General features: G+C 46.0%; 1 protein-coding gene across 1 annotated transcript in view; it reads right to left on the bottom strand.

Moving 5' to 3' along the window:
- Positions 1 to 7,259: 7,259 nt before the first annotated feature.
- Positions 7,260 to 27,881, bottom strand: part of npdc1b (neural proliferation, differentiation and control, 1b) — a 31,613-nt gene continuing 10,991 nt past the window's right edge. Inside the window, exons 2-9 of the mRNA XM_036527934.1 lie at positions 21,684 to 21,830; positions 11,906 to 11,998; positions 11,093 to 11,287; positions 9,266 to 9,332; positions 8,554 to 8,638; positions 7,997 to 8,076; positions 7,603 to 7,702; positions 7,260 to 7,384 (exon numbers count right to left, since the gene is read on the bottom strand). Coding sequence (XP_036383827.1) covers positions 7,319 to 7,384; positions 7,603 to 7,702; positions 7,997 to 8,076; positions 8,554 to 8,638; positions 9,266 to 9,332; positions 11,093 to 11,287; positions 11,906 to 11,998; positions 21,684 to 21,830 — 833 coding nt within the window. The 3' untranslated portion in view covers positions 7,260 to 7,318. The remainder of the gene's footprint in view (positions 7,385 to 7,602; positions 7,703 to 7,996; positions 8,077 to 8,553; positions 8,639 to 9,265; positions 9,333 to 11,092; positions 11,288 to 11,905; positions 11,999 to 21,683; positions 21,831 to 27,881) is intronic.

The following is a 27,881-nucleotide window of genomic DNA, read 5'->3' as shown; positions in this document are numbered from 1 at the left end:
TAGGGTATAGACCATGTACTGCTGGCGGCACTTGATAAGCCTTGATTATTATGGCCAAGACATTCAAGAACTTAAAGCTGAGAGTGTGCTGAAAATACATTCAATCATAAGTGATCATTTAGCTGTTAGTAACTAATCATAAGCATGCTGTACACCAAGCTGTCATTTGTTTAGATTAGTGTTGCGCATCACCTCTAATTGTGATGACCTGTGCAAACAGAGGAAAACCTTCAAACGTATTTATCTCAGGCTTATATTGATATAAATTTCTTTAGAGTAGCATACAGAAAATGATAAAAATGAAAACATGAACTCCATACCCACTGGGTTTACAAAACGCAAAATGGGTTCCTGGGTAATTTGTTGAAATTAAACTATTGCGTATTCAGCTCTGGATAACGAGCAAAACGTTCATTTTTTCCGAGAGATTTGACACAGCAAACGCATACAACGCGTCCTCATCTTCGTCAAGGTTTCTGGGTCAGGTGAAAAGGGAAAAAAAAACAAATGGTGTTTCAACATGGTTATCGGTGTTTGCCAAGAGGTGAGAACCGCTCGCGTCTCAGAAATACATGCGAAAAAGGACCAGCCGGACCAGAGGCTTTAATTTACGAAAACGCACGCCTTAGAAAATTACGATTGTGTGGCACTCAGTAACATGCTGTTCTAGCCGGACAGGTAGCCTATTCACATAATTACCAGGCAAATAAATATGATGAAAAGTTAGCAAGCTGTCATCTTGAGAAAAAAATGGAAATATATTTGCTGTCGAAAAATGATTGCGGCATATATAAATATTCAAACTAACCCTCCCGTCCGTCAAACCCCTAGATCCATACTGAATTAAATTTTAGTGACGCTGCATCTGCTTTGAATACTAATTTGAGTAATCTGGAATGAGTATATTCCGATGGAAAACAGGAGAAACTGAACAAATCAATATATCAGGGGAACGTCGCCAATATATTTGACTAGGTATCTAACTTGCATTTAACCTCGAGACTATTTATTCGACACATTTTACATTTAATTTAATTAATTATTAATTAATAGATTTCTGATTTAATTAATAATTAAGTATGTGTAATGGTTGGACTGAAGTATGAGTTCCGGCATAAACAATACGACCAGGGTATGTAATGTAAGGCCTATTTTAAGGTTTATGTAGGGATTATTGTTTAGATTTTTCACAGATTTAGAAGTCTATGCTATATAATCCTTTCCTCGGTTATGTTTCTTGACAGTCGATCAGTTGATAGCGATAGGACCTCCCGGGGAGCGCGTCGTTCACCGTAGATTGCGGCAGGAAACCGCGCAGTGGGGAGTTCTGATTGTGCGACTTGGCCTCGGGGCACCCCGTGGCTTCGGACTCCCGAGTTGCGATGGCCGGCCATTAGCTGCCTTTTCAGACCGGGACAATGAATGGCAAACCCTTTGAATCGTTTTCCCGCAACACCCCTCCCAGCCCGATTCATCCTACCCCTCCCGTCTGATGGGGGCTGGAAGACTGTTTACGTCGACTTTATTTACAGTTGTTTTTTTTTTCTGCTTGCGTAGATATGATCCAGTGGGATCATCTTTGATGATATGATATCCTCCACCCTACCACAAATACAGCCACACTGCCATCTCAATACCCGCAATACATATTCCCCCGGCGTCATCATACCCTATAGCCTACCCTAATACAAATAAAGGTCCAAATCCTTACTCTTGATTTGACCCACAGACAGTAGAAGTCATCAGGGTAAGATCCTAGTAGGACACAGAGTCTGTCCAATGCTGTGCTCACATCAAACCCAGACTCCTGTAATGCCATGGACCAAAGGATTGTCATGCAAAGCTTCAGAAAGAGAAAGAGAGCTCTCTGGCATCCCAGGGACCTTAAAGCAAGGGCTGGAGGATTTTCCTCACTGAAGGGCCTGAGATCAGATCAGTGCTTTGATCAGGGGGGTGAGGCTTGCTGAAACCTTGTCTTCGAACACTCATCATGTTCCTCCTTAATTAACACTGTCTTCTGGCATTCAGCAAAAAGAAAATAAAGGAATCTGTGCTGGCCAGATGCTCTGCCCCTCTCACTGTTGCTAACAATTCTGACGAAAAGAGCCCAGATAATCCTACAGACTTGCAAACTGTCCTTAACTGAATAAGAGCACAATTTAATCCCACCACACTGCAAACTATCTTTACCTGAATGAGAGTCCAGTTTAATCCTACCACAGCGCTAAATGTCCTTAACTGGGTAAGAGTCCTCTTTAATCCAGTTGAGACATTTTCCATTCTTGGTGTCTTGTTCAACAGCTTTTGTTATTGAAAGGTTACTGAAATTAACAAAAAAAACATTAAAAAAATAAATTGTAAAACCTGCTTGAATTAATTGTTCAAATCAATGGGCAGTAACCTTGGTGGTTTGACTGAATTTGGGCCTGAGTTTGTCTCCAGGAATGTCACATTATAACTTGTCCATGCCTGTTGCAGGAAATCATGTTTGATAGGACGTTAAGAAAGTAAAATTTAAAACTTAATTTATAACTTATTATGTATTTTAGCAATCAACAATTCATAGGATATGCATGCAATTACGTGTTAAGTAATCTTTTGCAGGGTGTTGGTGTTATTTCTTATTGAATATAATGACTGCACTGTCTGACCCAATTCAGCAGTACTGCATGGTAGACTACCTTTAATTTTCTGGAATAGACATGATCAAGTATTACATTTTTTTAGTTTCTTCCATAGCATTATTAGTTGATATCTCTAAAATTTACAAAGTAATGTGCTGTGTAATAAATAATAACACTTCCAAACTGCGCAAATTAGTCACTTGAAGTTAAGGAGAATCAATAGAGCAGAAAGATTGAACTGAGCTCTCAGTTAGAAACTGGGTGGAGCAACTGATTTTTTTCACTCTGCTCAAAGACAGTGTGATGACATTATTTACACATCTTAATATACAGCTTTCCGAAAACAAACAAAAAACGCAATGAAAGAAATCTGAAAAGTGGTGCATACAGCTGCAATGGCTATCTCATCCGCACAGTCCAATCATAAAGGTACTGGAAGTGCACTGACTCTTATGAGGATATACTCTTATTTAGGATATAAAAATGATGAAGAATGCTCAAAATGCTTTCCCCAGTGAACGTTCAAGAGCAAGACTGCTTTTATGTTTGAGTTGAAATATTTGTGTTAATATTTGCCTGTGGTCCCCTTGGAGAGAGGGGGTATAGGCAGCAGGAGAGATATACTGGCTCAATAATGCACAATCCAGCAAAAACAAGTGGTTGAACACAGACATAAACAGCCAACCTCCCCAAACCCTGCAGTCAAGGCCATAAAACAGTCAGAGAACTGCATTATACTGGACAGAGGGAACCAAAAGACTGCAGGGGGATAATGGGGGGGCTACTAATAAGGACACTGAGCCAGTGTGAACTACGTTGAGATCCCTGGTTCAGCGGAAAATCTGACAAACCGTGGTCTACTTCTATCTGAAGTAATTTTAGTCACAGTGTAACCAAAGATGGAGCAAAAGTAGATTATATTTTTACACATCAGGAAGAAGGAAATAAATATAAACATGCTTTGCAAGCAATCTGAGGTTTGAACATAACTAGCTAAAACGGTGGTGTAAATTTAGATTTCACTAAATTTAGTCACCCAATTTAGTCACTTGTTCCATTTGTTAACATATATGTTTTATGCTAATTTTTAATTTCACAACATTAAACTGAATTCTGTAACTGTTATCAGGGACAGAAGCTCTTCATCACTCAGCTCCACACAACCAAACAACTTAAACATCCTTATTGACAGAAGAGAGTTTAATTATATTCATATTTATTTTTTAATTAATTAGGTTTGTTCTTTAACAGTTCTGTGTAGTATTTCTTAATGGTTCTTAATGCTTACTGGGGACATTACTGAAGATCTTTAGCATTCAAAGTCAATTTTATTCAACAATAACACAACATATTTTTAAAACTAAGCATTTATTTACTAGATTGCTTCATGTTGTAGCTTTAATATTTAATTTGAATGGTACAAGATCCATGTAATAATATGTTGTTTATGTATGTTTTGTGACTATATTAGTTATAAATATGAATACACATATTTTTCAATTTTTGATTCCAACCAATGTTACTACGAAAAGTAAAAAATAAATGAAAAACAAGCACAGCTTAGATCTGGTAAGGTAATATAAATATTTATTTGATTTTCATCTTTATTCTGTCTTTTTCATTTCTTTCCATTTTTACATGCATGTCAAGTCCCAGCAGTAAAATAATTTGTACATCTCCTTGCCTGATTGACAGGGTTTCCCCGGCAACAGATTACACTGGAGCAGCCATGACTGGCAGGTTGCTGTTGCTAGGGTTAGGGTAGTTAGGGTAAACTCATGTACCCTCCTTTCCTCAAGAGCACACGCCGCACCATGGCCCAAGTCTGCGCTACGTAATATTCCATCTTAATAAGAAATTAGAAAATTCAGTTTAGCCAGAATCAAAAACTCCCCAATCATTGTGTTACCCCAAAACTTCCTCCTAAATTCTCTGAAGCGTTGACACTGAGAGACCAATAGCTGCTTTCCTCCGACCATCACAAAACACAATGGCTTTAATGGCCTCAAGTCTGCCCAATTCCCCTTCTCCCTTTGCCTCAACCACCCCGAAACTACACCTCCAAGGGGTGCCGTTCAGTGTTTGAGTGTGTGTGTGTGTGTGTGTGTCAGGAGGTGCTTTCACCCCTGGCCCCCACCCCCAACCTGACGGTACACTTCCAGGACAGTACACTTGTTTAAAAACTGACCCTAATTATCTGTTTAATTCATCCTTAAGTTTAAGTTTAAGACGCTCAATTTCCCCAATGGCCGATCAGCCTGTACAGGCACAAATCACGCAGCTGGGGATGCTCACAGGACGTCTCCTTGTATTCTGCTTAACACTGGCCTCCCCATTTCAAGATCAAAGGGATAAAATATTATGTAGGTGAATCTTCAGTTGTTGTGTTTTTTTCGTAGGTTAACATTTCTGGAGTGAGGTCAACACCAACTCCTTTAAACAGCATTTTTAATTCACTGCAGGGATACAGGCACAGACTTGGACACCTACATGCATGCAAGGGCGACAGCCTACTCAGAATTCCATGTAAAGCCTTTTCAAGACTCGCTAAACTAAAGTGTGAAATCTGCATTAAGACACTGAAAACTTCCTTGGTTTCACTGCCAACGGCAGTTACAGTCTCACTGACCCAGAGAGTCAGTACATCTGTTTTTTTTTTTTTTTTTTTAAAACCTCTGAAAGAGGATCTGGGGGTGCCTTCACCATGACACCCCACTTTTCTCTGAAGGTCTTCCCCTGTCCCAGAAGGACCTCCGTTCCTGGGGGACAACCATGGACAACTTCAGCCAGCAAACCGAGTAGAGAGATGCCGATTCACTTTTGAAATGGCCCTCAGTTAAAGAAAAAAAGTAATTTAACAAGGAGAAAGAGTCCTGGTGGGAAGTCGGGTAGGGGCTCTGAACTGTGGCCCTCGCAAGGCTAAAAGCCCCTGGCTCTCAAGCTCAGTCACATCGCTGAGGTCTACCAGAAGCGCTAAGTGCTGCTCTGTATTAGAGATATGTCTGTATATACTGTCAGTGGCTGGATTGAGAGTACAGTAAATAGGTGCTGCTACTTGTAGCATTCCTGAGAGAGACAGAGAGACAGAGAGAGAGAGATTGAGAGAGAGAGATAACTGGTTGTTTCTTCAAACAAACTTCACTCTAAATAAAATGTGATTAATCAATCCAGAGCAGCTATCTGAAAGGGGTATGTACAGACACTCACACCAGTCACAGGTTCCACTCTCTGTACACGTCTCAATGTATTTACATTACATAAAGGGTCCGGGAAGTTGCTCTCATCAAACAGGGACAGGAAATGTACAATCTGTGATATTTACATGATATAAATCCTTTTTTACAGCCTTGTTTCTGAATTATGGTTTGTGTTTCAGTAGTTCTCTCAAATTATGCTTCGGGTAAGAGAATTTAACGTGTAATGCATCTCAAATTCAGGAACACATGACTTCCTGAATGTATTAACCTTGCAGGGGACCCCATATTTAAAATGTTTAAAATACCTTCTATTAAACACATCTTATTAAAGTCATGCATAGAAACCATACAGACCGATACAAGCACTGCCTAGTGCATACTACCTCTTAAAGGGTTATTGTGTGCACATACAGAATATGAAAAATATTAAAATCCATCACTCTTTATGTCAAAAATACTGACTCACCAAACTGCACTATTTGGTAATAAGGACGGACAAACATTATGCAGACTAGACTTTCTCTGAAGCTCACGTCAACTGTATCATAATGAAGTCTGATTGGACGACGTGCCATTCTGAAAACTAAGGGTGTCATTCACAGACCACACCCCCTCTGCCCACCCCGCTGCCCAACAGGTTGAGCTGGACGTTTTGCCCCATAGCAGCAGGTAAGGTGTGGTTTTTGTTTCAGGTGTGGGGGAAGGGAGGGATTCGCATATACATCATGAGAATTAGACAGAGAATGTGTGTGTGTGTGTGTGTGTGTGTGTGTGGGAGGGTGTGTTTTTGAGAGAGAGACAGAGAAAGACAGAATGTGTGCACATGTGCGCACATGTGAAGGTGTGCTGTTGTCAAGCACTGAGAGAAAGAGAAGATATCGAGAGCTGGTCAGTTGTGTGAAATTCACATTGGGGTAGATGGCAGACTCCTAAATGTAGAATCTGGCTCCAGAGTCTATGCAGACGCAGAACAAACCTTCACAACAGTGGAACAAATAAAACCAAGCAACAGTAAAATCAAAGGAGTCAAAACAGGTAAAACAGTGTTGCACAGAAGTCTGTTGATGGCAGAACTGCCAGCGACCCACATGTGGGAAATACATGTGGACTGTCCTTAGAGAAGCTGTTCAAATGCAACCCCTGGTGTGGCCACTGGGGGTGCTGTGTCCCGAGTGTCTCTGAATATCCACAGTTCTGGATAGTGTTCACTCCCCCTTTCTCTTCTTCTCTTCCACGCCGCCACTCCTTTCTTCTCTGTTACTCCTTGCGGATCTGTTTGGGAGAGGCTGCTGGGATGGGAACTTCAGTAGGCATCTCAGCGAGGTCAGGAAAAGGCTCGTCTGTGTGTGTGTGTGTGTGTATGAGTGACAAAAACAGTCTGTGCACATGCAAGTGTGTGTATTACTTGTGGTTCCCTTGGATGTGTGTGTGTGTGTGTGCGTGTCTGTGTGTGTGTGTTTGCATAAAAGCATGTGCGTGTGCATGTGTGTCTGTGTGTTACTTGTGGTTTCTCTGCAGAGTGGAATCATCGAACAGTGGGTTCTTCACTTCCATTTCTCCAGTCTAGAGAAGGAAAAAAAAGATCAGAGCTTCACTAGAGAGTCCTTCGTTTGTCCTCTGCAAACCACAGTGTACATGGTTTCTGTCTCTTTCACGCTGAAACACAGACACGTATGTGCACACACACACTCACACGCACACACACACACACACACACACACACACACGCACACACACACACTCACACACACACACTCACACGCACACACATGTGCACTCACCGGTGCCAGGCCAGGGCACTCGTACACTGTGAAGTCCCCATCCTCGTTCTCTTCATCCGACGTGGTCCCCGAGTCGGGAACCTTCGGCTCATCTCTGTGTCTAAGACAGGCCAAGAGGCAGAGTGAGAAGGAGAGAAAGGCGCACATAGTCAGACAGACAGAGTTAACGTTTAAGCCTCCTTTATTAAAATCAAGAAACACAGAGAGAAGGAGGGGGGATAGAGAGAGGGGACAGAGAGAGGGATGGAGATGAATTTTACAAGCATGGTTGGAGAGATGAATTAGCACAGTGCGGAAGAGAGGGATGGACAGTGGCAGAGATACACTGTGAGATGAAGGACAGAGGAAGGTGGAGAGGTGTGAGCAGATGGAGGACTCCACTCTCCATACTCACTTCTCCAGGGACAGTATTTGCTGCTTCTGGTGCTGGTAGTGATACATCTGAGCGCTGTGAGCCAGCTTCTTATCGCCCGTCTGGATGTGAAAGGTCAGAGGTCATAAGGGGAAGGGAAGGAAGAGGCATAGAACACCCATTCATACAGTACCATGTGTAAGTAAATACATACTCTAATAATGAAATACCTGAACACTTTTGTTACTTAATCATTATTTTCTAATTTTGCTTGTCATTATCTTTTAATTTCCTATTACCTTTGGTAAGATTTAGTAACATACGCAGGAATGAAATTAATGCCAATGAGGCATTTCATTCTGAATAACCCTAAAACTTGAACTGAGAAAAAGGGAGACAGACTTAAGTACTGCCAAAGTGACGCTGTTCTGGTTCATACATGCAGGCAACATTTATTTTGCTTTTCTGGCTTCTGGTTTACCTGCTTGGAAGCATTAGACTCCATCTGCTCCATCATCAGGCTCAATATTATCTTGGTAATACTGTGTAACACTGTGGATCTTTCCTTATCACTTCAGAGGAAGCTGTGCTGTACTCACCAAGCTACAGTCTCCAGAGTGGGGTGCCATCACATTGAATGCTGGGTAATCCACCTTCTGGGAGTAATGCATTCCCCTCTGTAACCTGTTGGGGGCGACACCATTTCTTTTTCAACAATGTGCACTATATTTTGAGCTACACTCAAAAGACACTGAGAATGACAGAAGCACAGTGCACAGAAAACCCAAAATACAGAACCCCTGGGAGGGAAGAAGACATTTTTTATTTTTTAGTTGCCCTAAATTAACTCAAATCGTTTGTAGCTTATACCTGTCAGTATAAAATAGCAACAGACACACAGCAAAGGAATGTGTTGAGTGGCATGTGGATGCAGCATGGCATCTTCTCAGACAAACAGAGAGAGCGAGTGGTTCTATATTCAATAGGTCTCTGCTGGGTGTCTAAAACCCCACCTTTAAATAGCCTCTCTGAGCATCATACACTGTGTGTTTACTATATAAAGCTGTTTGATTTCCTCTTTGGGGAAGAAAAAGACAACAAGAGTGGCCCTTTGCAAAGCTATAGCAGGAATTTTTCAAGACAAACAAAAGCATTGAAGGGTTTAATGCCGTTATCTGCTAAAGAAATGCTTGGAAAATCCAAACCCACAGTAACAGCAAAGACACGGTCAAAGATGTGGTCACAGAGACTAGAGCTCAATTAGAGCTCTCTCTGTGAGAAACATACCAGTAAAAAAAAAAAAATGCTTACCTGATCCAGCAGATGCCTGCCAAGATCAAGGCTACCGTTCCCACGACGATACACAGACCAATCATGGCTGGGAGAGAGAGGGAGAGAGAGAGAGAGGGAGAAAGAGAGGGAGAGGGGACAGAAAAGAGGAGGGAGAGAGAGGGAGAGAGAGAGAGTGAGAGGGAGAGAGAGAGAGAGAGAGGGAGAGAGAGAGAGAGAGAGAGAGGGAGAGAGAGAGGGCAGAAAAGAAGAGAGAGAGAGGGCAGAAAAGAGGAGGTAGAGGGAGAGAGAGGGGAAGGGGGGGAGAAATCAATATTTGTTTTTCATTATTGTTATTCATTTTACCCCATTTCAGGCATGTACAATTAACACAGACATATCCAATACACCATTCATAAGTGCAATTTGTCACGGTAAATCTAATTTTTTTTTTTACAGTAAAACTGGGGAAAAGATCCAACTGAAGCAGTTTAGAGAAAAAAAAAAGATTGGAACTCCAGGATCAATCTGAAGATGCACACATTGTTCACAAAAGAACATGATTGGACAAAACACAAAACACATATGCGCGCGCACACACACACACACACACACACACACACACACACACACACACGCACACACACACTTCAGTCAGCATCATTGACACCAGCACCCCAAACTCCACACCAGTGCCCTCTCTGGTTATCTGTGATAGCAGGTCAGCCATGCCACGTTTTTCAGTGCTGTACTTCACAGCAGTTGGCGTGTCTGTGTGTGGCTCTTACGGCAGCCACTTTCCTCAGCTGGAAGAGGGGCTGTCCTCAGATGATCTCTCCCGCGCAACCGGCCGCCCTGCCAATGCGGCGGTTTGCGGCCATCTCAGGTTGTAAGTGTTTTTTTTCCTCCCGTGACATTTTAGACTAATTTCAAGTATCCTTGCGCCTAATCTTTAATTTCATAATTTCAGAGCTGAGTGGGTTCTTATACTCTGAGTATAAGTGAAGTGCCCTTCACTGTCAGCCTCTTCTATTCCTAAATGAAAAGAATGCACATCTGCTAAAGAGGGAGCTATTCAATCCTCCTGCATTACTATTTACCCCTAACTTTCACTGCCTCGCTAAGAAGGAAAATATTCATGTAAATACAGCCATCAAACTCATAATGCTTGTGTAATCAAATTGGTAAAAAGTAACACTTGTTACCAAACACTGCATGTTTAGTTAGTCACAGTTAAAAGGCTGCAGTGGTTTAAAAGACCACAAGTGAACATAACTGATCATGCATGTGCTAATGCTGCATGATGGAGCATGTGCTTCGCCTGAGTGAATTAGGATAAGTGAAACAAAATGGACACTACTTTCATTTATCAGAGAGTTGATAAAGCTTTACATGGCTCTGTTTTTCTGCAAAGGAATCATTTCTTGTGTCTTTCTCATTTGGATCTGTGTTTTCTGGTTCATCAGCTCCCTCTGGAAACCACACTCTGTCTACAACTTAATTACGAAATAATGCACTTGTAACACATGAGCTATAACGAATACATATTTGATTGACAGACTGACTGGCTGGCTGGCTGATTAGTCACTCAGGCTGTTTGTAGAGCTATGTTATTGTCCACAGTTGGGGTCATTAGATAGTCCACTTTGAGATTACTGCAGACATTACATTACTGGCAGTTAGCAGACGCTCTTATCCAGAGCGACTTATATTGGTTATAGTTTTCTTTTAACACTGTTATCCATTTATACAGCTGGATATTCACCTAAACAATTGTGGGTTAAGCACCTTGCCCCAGCTGGGAATCGAACCAGCAACCTTTAGGTTACGAGCCCTGCTCCTTACTGCGGGAGTGACAGGGAGACTCACCAACGAGGAGGCCGTCCTTTGCCAGGTTGGGGACAGGAACTCCCACCGGCACAATCCGAACATCCGGCTGTGCTGTAGTCTGGGGGGGTGAGGTAGGGGCGCTGGTCGTCGTGGGACGCCCTGTGGTGGAGTGGGGTGCGCTCTTCTGTTTGGGGGCATCGTGCTTGGGTTTGGGGACTGCCTGAGAGGGGGTTTCTGAGAGGGTAAAAGATGGTGGAGAGGAGGGGTTACTACCACACCACAGGGTCTGTCAGTGAGACATAATGGCAAACTATACAGGTGATAAAATTCATCATGAAATGAAGCCAAGCACAATTTAATTACCTTACTACTTCTGTAACTTCCACTACTACTACTACTACTACTACTAATAATAATAACAATGACAATAATAAGATACCCTAGATAAGCTAAAATTGTAATACATTGTCTTTATATATCCATGAATAAGTAGTGGTCAATATTTGTGCAAAGACAAATTTTTCCCAAATTCTTACAAGAACTTATGACACATATGACAGAAACATGACACGTAATTCACAGATGAGTGAAAACTGGCGGCTTCGTCATAGTCTCCACAGTTTCACAGCGGGGCTGTGTCTCGCCCTCGCTCACGCTCCCGTACCCCGGCCCACGTCTGCATAGCGTGGATGGCTGTGACTTTCACACCGTGAGTCTAAACCAGACCTGTGTGTGCCCACGGCGGGACACTGTGTGACCGACAGATCTGCAGTGTCGAACAACAACGCCATCGCAGAGGTGCAGGGCCACAGAGCGAAGGCGAAAACAGCTGAAGAGAAGGCAGGAGCCCACCTGAATGCTTGACCTCTGTCTCCTGCTGTTTGGAGATGATGGAGGACAGGAAATCGATCTCCTCATCCAGCTCGGGACGGCTGCTCACCTTGCCTGAAAACGAGAAAGAAATATTCATTTAAAAACAGCACTATTTAAAAAGAACAGTTTTAGACTACACAATTGTGTTTTTTGAAATCATTTTATGTAATCCTCATACAGACAGAAAGTGAGTGCGTGTGTGTGTATCTGCGTGTGTGTGTGTGTGTGCGCACGCATACGTGTGTGTGCATGAAATGGAGAGAGTATATCGCTCTCAGAGTATATGCTGGAAGTGCGCTAACACTCTCCTCCAGTACTATTTCAGAAATAATATTCACATTATCAGACAGTATCTTTGCTTGTGTACTAAGCTAATACAACTGGGATATACGCAGCTAATGATTGGCTTGCCAGCTATCCTATGGAAGATGCCATCTTTGTTTCACTGCGTCGAGCTAAATGGCTGGTTGCTACGGGCGTAACTAGGAAGTGAGGCGGCAGAGACAAAGGCACTTTAGCAGGGTTTGAATGGCGGGGTGTCGGCGTGCTGTTTGGGGGGACCGCTGAGAAAAGCAGGACATTGTATACTGACGCTGTCAGACGTGTGTCGGAGGTAAACAGAGCCGGACACATTCCAGGGTGAGGCCAGACCTCTCCGGGGTAACCAGGGGCTCGGAGTCTGTGTGTGGCCAGCAGACAGCTCACTCCGAAGGGGGTAGAGCCCTGATCTCCTGCCCCCACTCTCCTCCTCCAGACTATAGATTAACAAAGCCCCTAAACAATGGTCTTCTTCAGCATTTAAGCACAAACGCAAACACGGAACTGAATGACATGTTTTATTATGTGGAGGGCCTGAGTGAAGCACAGGGCTAGGAGTCAAGCATCCTACACAGTCTGGAAACACACAGTAAGCTCCCACAGGACCTGCCACAGACCTCTGACACGGAGGAGAGAGGCGCAATGCAGTAATGAAGTACATGGAAGGTTGCAAGACAAGCATTTGCTTGCATGCCTTGTTTGTGTGTGCATTAGTGTGTGTGTGTGTGTGTGTGTGTGTGTGTGTGTGTGTGTGAGAGAGTGTGTATGTGTAAGTGTGTGTATGTGTGTGTTTGTATGTGTGTATGTGTGTGTGCGTTTATGCGTGCGTGTGTGTGTGTGTTTGCACAGTGCGACTGGGCATGTGTCTCTTCCACCATCTGGTTGATTGCAGTTTTCAGCAGCCGTTTGGTAATTACCCATCACCCCTCACTGCGCCCCGAGGGGGCTGTAAACGCACAAAGAAACAACCCAACAACAAACAAACACGAGCCAAAATAAAGCCTGAATCACCTCACACATCTGTACTCCAGTCCAAACATTTACGACACCACGCCACAGCTGTTCCCAGTTCAGCTGAGGCTCCAGTCCAGACATATACAACACAGTGACTCAACTGTTCTAAGTTCAGACTCTGAATCAGGGGCTGGATCACAGTCAAATGTGAATCTGTTATGACCCATAACAACCAATTCATCACTAATAACACTAATCAAGATCCTACTGCCGTGGCATGAGATCAAATTTAGCCTGATGTTTGAAGCCATCCTGAGCCGTGACCATGCTTCAGGCTGGCCACTAGAGCTCACTCTGACCTTTCCTCACAGCGGAGTCAGAGAAGCATTGGATAAACGGATCCACACTGATTATCCATAACACGAAAGAACTTAAAGTTCACCATGCATTGGGCTGACAAACCCAGAGGAAGACATTTATGAGCAAATACAAATCATAACCACTAATGTTTATCATTTAAAGCCACCTCAATGGCCCTGATACAGTCACAGAGAGCTGGCAGTACACACAGATTAATGTCATTAAATTCTATTCGTGGAGAACCTCCACAGGAGTGTTCAACGGTAAACAAGAAACAATGGCCACTGCTGCCCCCTTGTGGTGACTGTGAAAAGGGCACCCGCGACCAGAACTGAGCCATAGATTCAGTTGCAAAACACACAGGCTGTTCAAAGCTTAAGAACAGCCCTAACCCCCCAGTGCCAGTAAATCAACTGTTAGATGGATTCTTGTTAACTATATGTGTCCAGGGTGATTTGATCCTTTCAGTCATGTAGAAACCACAGTACTGCCTCAGACAGGGAGAATGGACAGCTCTCTGTCTCTCACACTGACAGTCTCTATCACTCAAAATCCCTGTCACACAGCCTCTCTATCAGCCATAGTGTCTTTGCGTCACTCACTGTCCCTCACACAGTTTCTGTATCATGCAAGCTGTGCTGTCACTGCGACCTTCAGGTCAGCTGTTTCTATCACAGAAGGATAGTACCCTCTCACCTGCCAACCTGACACAGACCGCCATAATCCTCACATACAAATCCTTAAACGCCCACACGTTACAATCTAAACATCACATACTAGCAGCACTAACTTGAGCCTGAATCATATGCAAACACCGTTGCCCATCATGTTCAGAAATATTACATCTTTCCATATCTACGTCCCCCTGACCCACTTACCCAAACACCAACACCAAACGCCTACTCCTACCCCTTCTGCCCTAACCCCATCCCTGGGGACCACTCTTGTGTATTTCCAAAAAAAAAAGAAAGCCACACCCCTATCCCTTACACCCTGAACTCTACCACTGGCCTCCTCTTCCCTGGCAGATATAGTTTACATATCATTCATTTGGCAAACGCTCTTACCTACATATACCAAAGGTACTACAAACATACATAAACCAAAGGAACACTTTGTGCATACTTGTGAACACTTGTTACTAAGGCCACATGACCAACAGCAGATACAGACACAGAACACGTCAGACCACATCAGAACGCTGAAGTGTCAGTGCATCACATGGTGCTCGCGTAAAAGGTGAGTCTGTGACACAGACTTGGGCGTACAACAATCAAAGCCACAACCGCAATCTGTTAATAACTGCAATAATAAGACTGTAAAGTGTTGTAGGGAGAGGGTTAGACGGGTTCAATGAGCAATCTACTCGCTCCTCCGAAGCCTCTCAGACCAGCAGGGTTCATTCAGAGGCATTAAACCGCTCTTTCACTGGGCAGGTAGAGTCATCCGTCACATGGTGTGCAGAGAGCTGGTGACATGTGGGGGTGCTACCTGCACTTCCTGACAGAGCACACATTCTGCTCCCATAATGCACCGGGACACTGGAGATAAACACCCCCGTCAGGGGGGTGTGTCCGTGTCCTTATGAGTGACAGCCTGTGACCTATTTGTGAATGGATGTTTTCTGAGTGTGTGTGCTTGTGCATTCTCAGTGCTGTATGTTTCTATGTGTGTGTGTGTTTGTTGCAGTGTTTAATTGTGGGTGTTTAATGCAATGTGCATTTGTGCGTGTTTTTAATGCAATGGCAGAGTGTGTGTGTGGGTGTGTCTATGTGTGTGTGTTTGGTGCAGTGTGTGTGTGTATTTGGTGCAGTGTGTGGGTGTATGTGTTTGGTGCAGTGTGTGTGTGTGTATTTGGTGCAGTGTCTGTGTGTGTGTGTGTTTTTGGTGCAGTGTGTGTGGGTGGGTGTATGTGTTTGGTGCAGTGTGTGTGTGTGTGTATTTGGTGCAGTGTGTGGGTGGGTGTATGTGTTTGGTGCAGTGTGTGTGTGTGTATTTGGTGCAGTGTGTGGGTGGGTGTATGTGTTTGGTGCAGTGTGTGTGTGTGGGTGTATGTGTTTGGTGCAGTGTGTGTGTGTGGGTGTATGTGTTTGGTGCAGTGTGTATGGGTGGGTGTATGTGTTTGGTGCAGTGTGTGTGGGTGGGTGTATGTGTTTGGTGCAGTGTGTGTGTGTGGGTGTATGTGTTTGGTGCAGTGTGTGTGGGTGTGTGTGTGTGTGGGTGTATGTGTTTGGTGCAGTGTGTGTGTGTGTGTGTGTGTGGGTGTATGTGTTTGGTGCAGTGTGTGTGTGTGGGTGTATGTGTTTGGTGCAGTGTTTGTGTGTGTGTGGGTGGGTGTATGTGTTTGGTGCAGTGTGTGTGTGTGTGTGTGTGGGTGTATGTGTTTGGTGCAGTGTGTGTGTGTGGGTGTATGTGTTTGGTGCAGTGTGTGTGGGTGGGTGTATGTGTTTGGTGCAGTGTGTGTGTGTGTGTGTGGGTGTATGTGTTTGGTGCAGTGTGTGTGGGTGGGTGTATGTGTTTGGTGCAGTGTGTGTGTGTGGGTGTATGTGTTTGGTGCAGTGTGTGTGTGTGGGTGTATGTGTTTGGTGCAGTGTGTGTGGGTGGGTGTATGTGTTTGGTGCAGTGTGTGTGGGTGTGTGTGGGTGTATGTGTTTGGTGCAGTGTGTGTGGGTGGGTGTATGTGTTTGGTGCAGTGTGTGTGTGTGGGTGTATGTGTTTGGTGCAGTGTGTGTGGGTGGGTGTATGTGTTTGGTGCAGTGTGTGTGTGTGTGTGGGTGTATGTGTTTGGTGCAGTGTGTGTGTGTGTGGGTGTATGTGTTTGGTGCAGTGTGTGTGGGTGGGTGTATGTGTTTGGTGCAGTGTGTGGGTGTGGGTGTATGTGTTTGGTGCAGTGTGTGTGTGTGTGGGTGTATGTGTTTGGTGCAGTGTGTGTGTGTGGGTGTATGTGTTTGGTGCAGTGTGTGTGTGTGTGGGTGTATGTGTTTGGTGCAGTGTGTGTGTGTGTGGGTGTATGTGTTTGGTGCAGTGTGTGTGTGTGGGTGTATGTGTTTGGTGCAGTGTGTGTGGGTGGGTGTATGTGTTTGGTGCAGTGTGTGTGTGTGGGTGTGTTTGGTGCAGTGTGTGTGTGTGTGTGTGTGGGTGTATGTGTTTGGTGCAGTGTGTGTGTGTGGGTGTATGTGTTTGGTGCAGTGTGTGTGTGTGGGTGTATGTGTTTGGTGCAGTGTGTGTGGGTGGGTGTATGTGTTTGGTGCAGTGTGTGTGTGTGGGTGTATGTGTTTGGTGCAGTGTGTGTGTGTGGGTGTATGTGTTTGGTGCAGTGTGTGTGTGTGGGTGTATGTGTTTGGTGCAGTGTGTGTGTGTGGGTGTATGTGTTTGGTGCAGTGTGTGTGTGTGTGGGTGTATGTGTTTGGTGCAGTGTGTGTGTGTGGGTGTATGTGTTTGGTGCAGTGTGTGTGTGTGTGTGTGTGGGTGTATGTGTTTGGTGCAGTGTGTGTGTGTGGGTGTATGTGTTTGGTGCAGTGTGTGTGGGTGGGTGTATGTGTTTGGTGCAGTGTGTGTGGGTGGGTGTGTTTGGTGCAGTGTGTGTGGGTGGCTAGGTCAGCGCATCAGAAATGCAGAGCACAGCTCTGCCTGCTGGGGGGGGAGGGGGGGGGGGCAATGTGACACAAGAGAGAAACCTTCCCCTCTGTGGAATCATGAATGGAAAACCGTCACCAGGGCAACTGGGAATGGATAAGAAGAAAAACAATTATCCTGGGCTGAAACCGAGACTGATGATCCGGCTTGCAAGATTACCCATGACTCCCTTCAACAGCGATAAGGAAAATGACACCAATTCATCTCTCTGCATCCCTTCACCAGAGCATGAATTAATAAAAAGGACATTCATAACCGGCATGAGGAGGGGCTTGCTCATTATCAGACCTTTTCTGGCCTTCACATGGATATTTCTGCTCCAAAATACCCCATCGATGCAGATCTGTGAAACTAACTGCATTCACCTCAGGTCCCTCTGAATGAGAAATTCTAATGAAATGAAAAAGCCTGAGATTAAAAAGGCTAATCAATCCAGCTGTCTTGTCGGGGAAGAAAAAAAAAAATCGAACCTGTTTAGAGATTCGATCTGTAGCCCTGGCCCTGTCAGAAGCCCCTGAAGTAGAACCGATGTCATCCAGTTTGACAGGTTCCAAAACAATGTGAAAGACAGGCTGGATGTCTTTGGTATTAACATATTTATTCTGATACCCGTCTTTCGTCTTTTTTCACATACCTTGCATACGGCTCACAAAACAAACAAAGTATGTCTCTGAAGCACTGAGTCTGGAGCAGCATCCAGCTTTTACACCAAATGGCAGGGGTGAAATGAGTAAGCATCCTAACTCAAGATCTGTTGTGACCATAGCTCACAGGCTATAGGTAGACTTCTCCTGGCTGCATTTGGTCAGCACTTGCATGGGAGACCTCCTGGGGAAACCAGGCTGGTGTTACTGGACCAACAAAGGGCAGCATTCACTCTGGACCAAGTAAGTAACCAATCCCCTAGTGCACTGATTCTCAATCCTGCTCCGAGGGTCCCCCTGCTCTGCACGTTTTCCATCTTTCCCTGTTCTACCTACCTGACTGAACTCATCAGTGGCACTTTTGATTAGCTGAGCACACCTGATTTAATCAAGAGCATTTCAGTTAGGTGTGTTTGGAGCAAAGATAGATAGAAGATATGCAGGACAGGGGGGCTCCAGGAGTAGTATTGAGAAACGCTGCCCTAGTGCATGATTGGGACTCTACAGGAGGTCCTGCATTGATGATGTTTTCCAGGTAGTCTGTTGCGTCTCATGCACTTCTTGCTTCCACTGGTCACCTCTGTAGACGAGGGGTGAACATTCAGCTGGCTGCCAGCTGATCCATGCAATGGCTGCATTTCTGGGCTGACTTTGGCCCTTAGTACAGAGACAGCGCTCTATACACAGAGGGTAAGACTGGACCCCCACCAGCCAGGGCTGTGGAATAACATGAGGTGACACCCCCCCCCCCCCAAGGGGTGACACACCCCCCATCATCTCTCACACAAGGCCAATTCAATCTATTTGATTTTACAGCATTAGCATAATTTTACATAACCAGACTAAGTGCATGGAGGTTTTATGAAATTGCTCTCTCGCTTTCTCTCTTTCAGTGTACCTCTCTCCATCTCCCTCCCCCTCCCTCTCTCTCTTTCCCCACGTCCCTTTCTCCCCCTCCCTCTCTCTCTCCCTCACTCTCTGATAAATTGCACAGAGGAAACACCAGCCGCCCACTCTCACTCCCACACAAGAACACGCAGGAAAATCCGGGCAACCAATGAGATTGGAGAGTGTGGGGCTGTGATGTCTTCTGCAGCCAACAGGGGGCACACCTCAGTTTGCAACACACAAATGCACACATTTAATATATCTCTGCCCTCCAGCATCATGTTTCGAGATGCACTGTGTATAAGCATCTCTAGATGCAAGCTACAGAATAAGAAAACACACACATACAGGGCAGGCTAGGGACTGCAAGCAGTGCAAGACCATTCAGCACACAGCTACAGATCTATCACTAACTAGCAAAGTCTTTAGGGCTGTTTTTTTATCATTTTAGCTAAAATACTATCAAAACACTGCCTAAAATGTGTGTGCAGTGAGTGTGCAAAGGCCTCTATGTTTTGTGATGAGGTGATGAAGGAGCTGCTACACACACAAATGCATGCGCCGTGCACGCGTGTAAATACACACGCAGTCATACACACAAAACACACACACACACACACTGTCTTTACGAGGCGGCGCTGCATGCTGTGCAGTGTGACTGCAGTAAAAAGGCTTGGGCTTTGACAGCCTTGGTGATGGACAGCTGGCACGTGAGTGTTTAGAGCCCCCCCCCCCCCCCCAAATCCCCGCACCTCTCTCTCTCAGCCATTATTCACTGCCCCCCCGCCCCACCCCCGCCCCGCCAATGCAGCACTCAACCTGAGCCTCGTCTGTGCAGTCTGCACGCGCTCACAGCCCTGAGACGCAGTCATGTGCCGGAACTCCATGTGACCGGCGGGGAGGGGGGAGGGGGGAGGGGGGAGGGGGGGGGGGTGGATGGATTAAAATAATTGATTCACTGGAAGCACCTCTTTTAAGCGCAGGGCCAGAGAGGGAATGCAGGAATAATGTCTGTGATCAGACAGCGCTGGCAGTCATCCACCGGAGGCGTATAACTCAGATGCTGGGGACGGGATCGTGAGAGTGCATCTCCTGCTTCATTACTGTACATTTGGCTTGTAATTCCTTCACGTCTTTTCTCCTTTTTCATTCTGCTTGGGATCAGATGTGCTGTATTAACATTCATCTCATCACACACGCCGCCCTGTGCCCCTGCAGGACAGTCGAAACGAGACGAGGGTAGTCCTCAGACACACCCCGACGCAGCCAATTACTGTTATACACGCTGCAGTTCCTAAAACACACCACAAGAGGGCAAACAGCAATTGGAGGATAGGTGTATCCCCACTGACCTTGCCAAGGGACTTTACAGGGACTGCACCAGCCACTAGAGGGAGCCAGAGCGGAGAGATAAAGGAACTCTGGCCAAACTACCCCTCCTTATTCCCTAGCATAATAAAACCAATTTATCACACCGCTATGGGTTGAGTCGCCAGCTACATGGCTCAGCCTGTGTTTGAGACAAGCAGCTTTAGCATCTGAGCCACTCAGGAGCCTGTTTCTCTGCACGTAGCTCTGCGAGAGAGAGGCGGAGATCTGGTGATGCTGGAAACAGGCTGGACACAGGAAGGCAGCAGCATTTACGTGGGAGAAAACCAACTCTCTCCTACTGGTTCCTGGTAAGAAGGACAACTACGCCAACCGCACACTGAGCTTTGAGACCTGCCTTTCGAAAATAGCCGTTGGCTGTGTGTGAGAGTTTGGGAGGACTGCAGCCGGCTCGCTTCAGTGCTGCTCCGCCAGCGCAGAGCCTGGCGTTTGGGGAGGAAATAAAATTACGTCCGTGTTTCATTTCAGTGTCCTTGGCCCCTGTTTCATAGAATGTGACTGCAGGGGGTGGGGGTCAGAGCAGGAAGGGGGGGGGTGGATGCTGAGCTTTGAAACTAAGCCAGGCGGGAGGTCGTCCTCTGTGATGTCAGTGCTCTGGGACCCAGGGCTAACAGTCTAAATGTGCCAGGCAACTGAACATCACCGGGACCCCGGGCTGATGGTGTGGACGTGACGAGGGGTTTGATGGCTTTAAATATGGAGGCTCACAGAGACAGTACACTATTACGTTTTTTTTTTACGTACATTATTGGCATTTTCTTAGCAGACGCTCTTATCCAGAGCGACTTACATAGGTTACAGTTCTTTACAATGTTATCCATTTATACAGCTGGATCATGAGGCAATGGCGGGTTAAGTACCTTGCCCAAGGGTACAGCAGCAGTGCCCCAGTGGGGAATCCAACCGACAAGCTTTCGGTTACAAGTCCTGCTCCTTACCACGATGCTACATTGCCGCCCAATGTGCACTACTCCGTACGCAGCTGCTCTCAAGCACAAGGGTTTTCACTGCAGAAGCACACACCCCCTGAAATGCAGCCTAGATGTCTGTGCAGCACCTTCATGCATCTGCGGCCAGTCAGAATGTCTCTGTCAAACCTGGACATCACATGCAATCTATACCAGAAAAACTGTTTCGTATAACGTAACGTAATTTAACGTAACATGTTAAATTTCATGTAACATAATGTAATTTAAGAGACTGTAAAATGCAACAGTATGGATGGCCCCCGGTAGCACCATGCATGTTATATGTATAATTCTGCTTTCTGAGATTTGCACACATTATAACTGCTTTAAAAACGGTTAAAGGAGGGTTTTTCAAGGCCAGGCCTTCATTTCCCACTAACGAGCCAGCACTGTCTCATTAACGCTGGTGATCTCACTGTTGATGCATGGATGCTGCCAGGCTGTTGCTGACAGCAGGGAGTTCTGGGTAGGTGGTCGTCACATGCACCGCTCCACAGCGCACGACGCATCTGAAAAACCCTGCACGTTTCCACGCCAGGCAAGCACTGCCACGTGCCCCAGACCGCCAGCGTGAATCGCAATAAAACACAAAGCACCTACCGAAGTGGGTGTGTCTCTTCCTGACCGCACACCTTCCTTCCTCATTCTCCTCCAATGGGGCGAGGCAGGGGCCGCAGTGGGAGGAGCCCGGCTGGCAGAAGTGACGCCCCTCTCGGGCACAGTCCAGGCTTCGGGGACACTTGTCCACTGCAGATGGAAAGAGATCATTTTCAGTTCAGCCGCTGCCTGTTTACAATCCCCACCACCTCCAAACAGTGCTGACTACACAGCACAGACCGTGAGACTCCAAGCCTTATTGTTACGATTGTAATTATCATAATGACGACGAACCTCATTATGTGTGGTTAATTGCCGGCGGGGGGAACTGAAATTGCCTTTTTAAAGAAAATAATGGTGTAATGAGTCATGTGAAAAAGGCAGCTTTGATGTTCATTGTTTGTACTGTCAGTAGGCAGAAGTCCATGTCCTAGATCAATCAAACTGTGAGTGGAAAATTACTGCATGCGAGTACATCTCAAAGCTAGGAATTCTCAGGAACATGGGCCGACATTTGCTCTTCATTAACAGCTGTTTATGTGGTTCAACAATAGTAATTTATGAAATGGAAAAGAAGAGTATAAAGGACGGAAAGGAAGGAAAAAGTTTTTATTATTTCTTGAAGAAAAAGGATGAAAATGTATTTCTAGAAATTCAATGTCAAGCCAATTCAAGCAAAGTGAAGTCATCACAATATCAAAGCCTGTGTGAGAAAAGGTGGCAGGCAAAAGGTGAATAAATGGCCTCCACGCTATTGCTACACGGTAAAGATGAAGAAGATCACAAAGGGGCAACCACCCACATGCAGAGGCTTTGATGGCCTGCATAAGGCCGTAAACCTACAATTACAGCAGATACATTGATTTAGAACCTGTTGGTAAGTCATACAAAAATAAATTTACTAGTATCTTAGCAAGGAAAGAAATACTGAAGAAATAACTCTATGCAATGAAAGCCGCTGAAACTGAACAGACACTCCGAGTCCTTTTACTTTCCCCTTTAAATTATCTGCCACCTGTGTGTGCCTTGTATCCAGTGGGCAGCGTAATTATTGCCACTCGCTCTGTCATGCAGCAGACTCTTATTCAACTGCCGAAATTCATTTTACATGAAATCACTGGCAGGCACAAACCGGCCATACAGAACATGCATTAAGTGAATCATAACAGATTTGCGCTGAATTATTAAACGCCTCGGAGAAACACAAGTGCGACATACGCCGCTCTTGCGTTCGGCAGGCTCGTCTTCCCAGCTTCAATTATGCAGGTAATTTCAGCGCACGGTCTACGGGACCGCTTTTCATCCAGCGCTCCTGTTTCAGCTGGGGGGGGGGGGATACGGAAAGAACGAGGGATGGAGGGAGGGAAGGAGAGAGGGCAACACAAGCAGAAAGAGGGAGAGGGTGAAACAGAAATAAGGCAGAAGACAGCCAGGAACAGGACAAAAGAAAGAGAACAATATACAGGGATGGAGCGACCGAGAGATAAAGAGAGAGAGGGACAGACACAGAGCAAGGGGGAGGGGGAAACACAAAAAGACAGGGAGAGAGAGACAGACAAAAGAGAGAGGCAAAAAGAAGGGTAAAGAAAGACGAAGGAGACAGCTCTTCAGGCTCGTCTATCTCTCTGCTCTCTCCCATCGCCCCGAGGCCAGTCCCACCGCGCTGCAGCGGTGCTAATTTAGAAATGTCACATTTGGACCGCGCAGCACTTCCAATTACAAACTACATTCACGCTAATGACTCTCCGCATCATTAGCACTAACTCAGATCAGACACCGCTGCCACGGTCCCTTCCCTGGCCAGAAAATGAGTCTCATCAGCCGTGCTTCCTGCGTCAGACTCCAGCTCCGCTCTCCGCTGTCACCGAGAGCTAATTGCTTGATAAGCAGCGGAAAGGTTCAGTCGTTTTGCTGCTCTGTGAAGCAGCAGCTACAGATTTATTTTTAACTGGACTGTAATAGATGACTACTCCCATGCTCTCTAACCTACTTTCAATCCATTGTGTTTTTGTGTGAGTGAGTGCCTGTGTGTGTGTGTGTGTGTGTGTGTGTGAGAGTGAGAGTGAGTGAATAAGTGAAAGTTTGGATGTGTGTTTCTGTAGACACATAATGGTGAGGGAGTGAGCAACTGAGCATGTGCGTGGGTGGGTGGATGAGTGAATGAGTGAGCGAGTGTGGGTTTATGCACGTGTGTATATGTTTGTGTGTGTGTATGTTTGTGTGTGTGTGTGTGTGTATGTTTGTGTGTGTGTGTGTATGTTTGTGTGTGCTTTTTTCTGTTTGGCTGGAAGTAGACAGTAAGGCCACAATGTGGGTCAGCAGGTAGCAGGCCAGGCAGTCAGCCCCCTTGTGGTGATGTCACACCACTGAATGGATCCACACAGCTGCCCCACACCTCCACAGGGCAGTGTGTGTGCCGCCACGGCGACCGCGGACACAGCCGCGCGCCCAGGACAGCGTTCACGCCGGAAAAGCCCTCCTGGCCTTCCTCGCGAGACACCGGCCTTTAGCAGGGGACGTTTGAAGGACAGGGTTCCAGCAGCGACCCTCGCCAAGGCCCCCCCGAGCCCTCAATCAGCACAGGGAGGCAAATAATTAGCGCTCAAACACCACCATCAACCTCTGACTGCCTCTGCTGCATAGCTCCGCTGTCGAGGGCCCAGAGCTGTGGTTGCCATAACGACTGCCATGGCAACTGCACCGGTGACATCATCAGGTGTGAGTCAGTGTGAATACAGAATGGGTGGGGGTGGGGGGGGCATGTCTTGGCTGTGGGGACGGAGAGAGGAATGGGAGCGTGGCACGGCAGGGTGTGTGTGGGAGGGGGAGTCGGGGCCGGGGCCGGGGAGGAGAGTGAAAAAGACAAAGAGCAAAGAAACGAAAAAGGCAGAGAACGAATGCGTGGTGTTATCTTAGTCATTCAGCGCCTGCATGGTAAAAGCGTTTCTCACATGGCTTTCACAGAGCCTGCGGCTGTCTTTAGCCCCGACACCCTCGCCATCTCATGCTCTGACACAGGCACGGCAGTACAGTGGGGCAGCCACACAGCCGTGCACGTAAGCGGAAGGTTGTAGGTTCCAGTACGGCACTTCCCAGAATGGTGCCTGAGTACAAAGAAGCAATAACACCAGAGATGACTGTGCCCGTCCTGCCACAGACACCGAGACCTGACTCTGAACATGCGATGCACGGAGGCGAGCCTAAATCTGCGGGAAAGTATCAAGCTGTATAAAATCACTGATGTGTGAACATTGTGGTTTCTGTACATCAGCTCCTAAAGGGGTTGCTAGGAAGCAAATAAATGATAACAACAACAATCAAATCCCTCTTGCCACAGTCTTTCTCTGAGAAACCAAACATGCCAGATGTCCGCACCCCTTTCTGAAACTTTTTTCCCCTCAGTTCCTCCCTCCTGTAATGAAGCTGCTGCAGCAGGAATCACCACCCGCCCACGAAACGCCCTCCCAGCAACACTCACACACGCAGAGTTAGTGAGCACGAGCCGTGCTGCGGGAGACTGATCTGAGGCGCGTGAGATGTGTGGAGGAGGCGTACACACAAAGCCTCGCTGACTCTGTCTGTGACAGGAGGCTGCCTGCTGTTATTCACTCATCAGCTTTCCCCAGCGCCCTCACTCAAGTTCAACGCTGACTGGTGCCACTCAGGTCAAGCACCTTGTTCAAGGGTTCAGCGGTGGTGCCCCATCTGCGAGTCATTTACATCACATTACTAGCATTTAGCAGACACTCTTATCCAGGCCGACTTACATCAGTTACAGTTTTTTTTATAATGTTATCCATGTATACAGCTGGATATTTACTGAGGCAATTGTGGGTTAAGTACCTTGCCCAAGGGTACAGCAGCAGTGCCCCAACAGAGAATCGAACCTGCAACCTGTTGGTTACAAGTCCTGCTCCTTGCCACTACAGCACGCTGCTGTCACAAGCAATCCCACACCCCTCTGGTTTCAGGAGCAGTTGCGTTTCAGCATCCCGGCTCTGACATGCATTGGACTGGACAGGGGGAATGGCTTCCCCTCAGCGCACTTCCTGGACAGACGCACTTGGGCGTTCGTGCACTTCCTGCCGATTAGTGTCCCTGATGTAATTACGCCGGCTCGGCCGCGCTCGTCTCGAGTTCTGTTTCCGCTTCCCAGCTGCTCTGAGGATAGCACCGAAAAACTCATCCCTGGAAGCCCTGCGGCCGAGATTCGACCGGTTAATCTAATGATTCCAGCATCAAGGAAAAAATGCAGGGGAGAGAGAGAGAGAGAAACAGAGAGAGAAACAGAGAGAGAGAGAGAGAGAGACAGAGAGAGAGAGAGAGAAGGAGGGAGAGAGAGAGACGGAGAGAGAGAGAGAGAGAGAGAGAGAGAGGGAGAGGGAGAGGGAGAGAGAGAGAGAGAGAGAGCGAGAGGAAGAGAGATAGGACGCTCTGTTTTCAGTGAGAATGTCCTATCATACTCAGTCTGAATCTTCAGACGAACCAAGGACAGTTTTAAGTCATGTCCCAGTTGTTTTTAGACTTCACTAATAATAATCTTCAATCGGAGGCAAAAGAGAGCAGATGGATCAACAGCATTGCTAACACAGCAATGAGAGACCAAGTCTTCATGAGCCCATAAAGGGTCGGCTGTATCAAAATATCGTCGAGTCACTGAACTGAAGCAATCATAATGTTTCCCTTGGAGAACAAAGTCTTCTCTCACCAGAAAGACATCTGAACGTGTGTCAGTCTATCACAAAACATTGTAGCACCAGTGCCATTATCAGTGCAGAAATGCTACAATATATTTCAGCAAGTGAATTTACATTACATTATTGTCATTTAACAGATGCTCTTATCTTATCCAGAGCAACGTACATTGCTTTCAATTTTATCAATTTGTTCTGCTGGATATTACTGAGGCAATTCTGGGTTAAGTGCCTCGCCCAAGGGTACAACAGCAGAGTCCCCAGCAGGGAACTGAACCAGTAATAATTTGGTTACAAGCCTTTCTCCTTACCACTAGAGCACACTACAGCCCTAACCTGCTGAAATGAAGAAAAGCAGACCTTGCAAGAATCACAGAGAGTCTTATTGATTAAAAAAAAAAAATTCTACTGTTAAAATATGCAATATCCAGAAGTTAACACAGCCTACTGAATTAGAAGCCTTTTGTTCTGCATCATTCTCAGCCAAGCCCCCAGCGAACTCTGACCCCCACCTCATAACCCAGCTCCTTCTCGCCACGGATACCTGTTGCCAAGCAACGCTTCTCGTCTGCTTCTAAATGAGGGATGAATGAGACCATATAACACTCAAGGCTCTTTCTCTTTCTACCTCTCTCTCTCCTGTATCCTTCTTTCACTCTCTGTCAGATCTCTATGAGGACTCTGCCTGTTTTCTATATCAGCCGTCACTCTCTCTTTGAGAGCCCCTCCTCGCAGGCTTTCCCTCACATGCCTCCACTTTCACGAATCCCTCGTTGGCCTTTGTTTAAAAAGGTATCGCCCCCATTACCTCCTGCCAGTCTGCCAGCTAACTTTCCCATCTGGGTCAATTACAGTGTAATCACTTGTCAGCTGGCTTCAGCCCTTGTAAGATTTTAATTCAATTTATCAGATTTTTTTTGGCAGAGGGTTTAATGGATTCATTGTAAATGTTATATGATATGTCATGACCATCAGTTTATGGGATGAGGAGGGTGAAACTTAACCATTTGCTCACTGCTAAATTCCCACTGGATTAACCCCTTGCTTACACTGTTCCTGTGAGGGTGTTGGTTTTAGGTTTATCTTTATGTATGTGATGATGTATGTTTCTGTGTGTGTGTGTGGTGATTGTGATGATTGTGTGAGTCAGTGTGTGAGTGTATGTGTGTGAATGAGTGAATGAGTGTGTGAGAGTATGTGTGTGTGTGTGTGTGTGTGTGTGTGTGTGATGATGTATGTTTCTGTGTGTGTGTGTGGGTGTGTGCGTGTGTGACGGTATGAGTGTGTGAGTGTCTGTGGAGGTAAGTGTGTGTGGGTGTGTGTGTGTGTGTGTGCGTGTGTGCGTGTGTGACGGTGTGAGTGTGTGAGTGTCTGTGGAGGTAAGTGTGTGTGTGTGGGTGTGTGTGTGTGTGTGTGTGTGTGGGTGTGTGCGTGTGTGACGGTATGAGTGTGTGAGTGTCTGTGGAGGTAAGTGTGTGTGTGTGTGTGTGCGTGTGTGCGTGTGTGA

Source organism: Megalops cyprinoides, chromosome 4 (genome assembly GCF_013368585.1).
Source record: "Megalops cyprinoides isolate fMegCyp1 chromosome 4, fMegCyp1.pri, whole genome shotgun sequence".
NCBI classification, from domain to species: domain Eukaryota; kingdom Metazoa; phylum Chordata; class Actinopteri; order Elopiformes; family Megalopidae; genus Megalops; species Megalops cyprinoides.
This window is presented reverse-complemented; position numbering and strand designations above follow the sequence as displayed.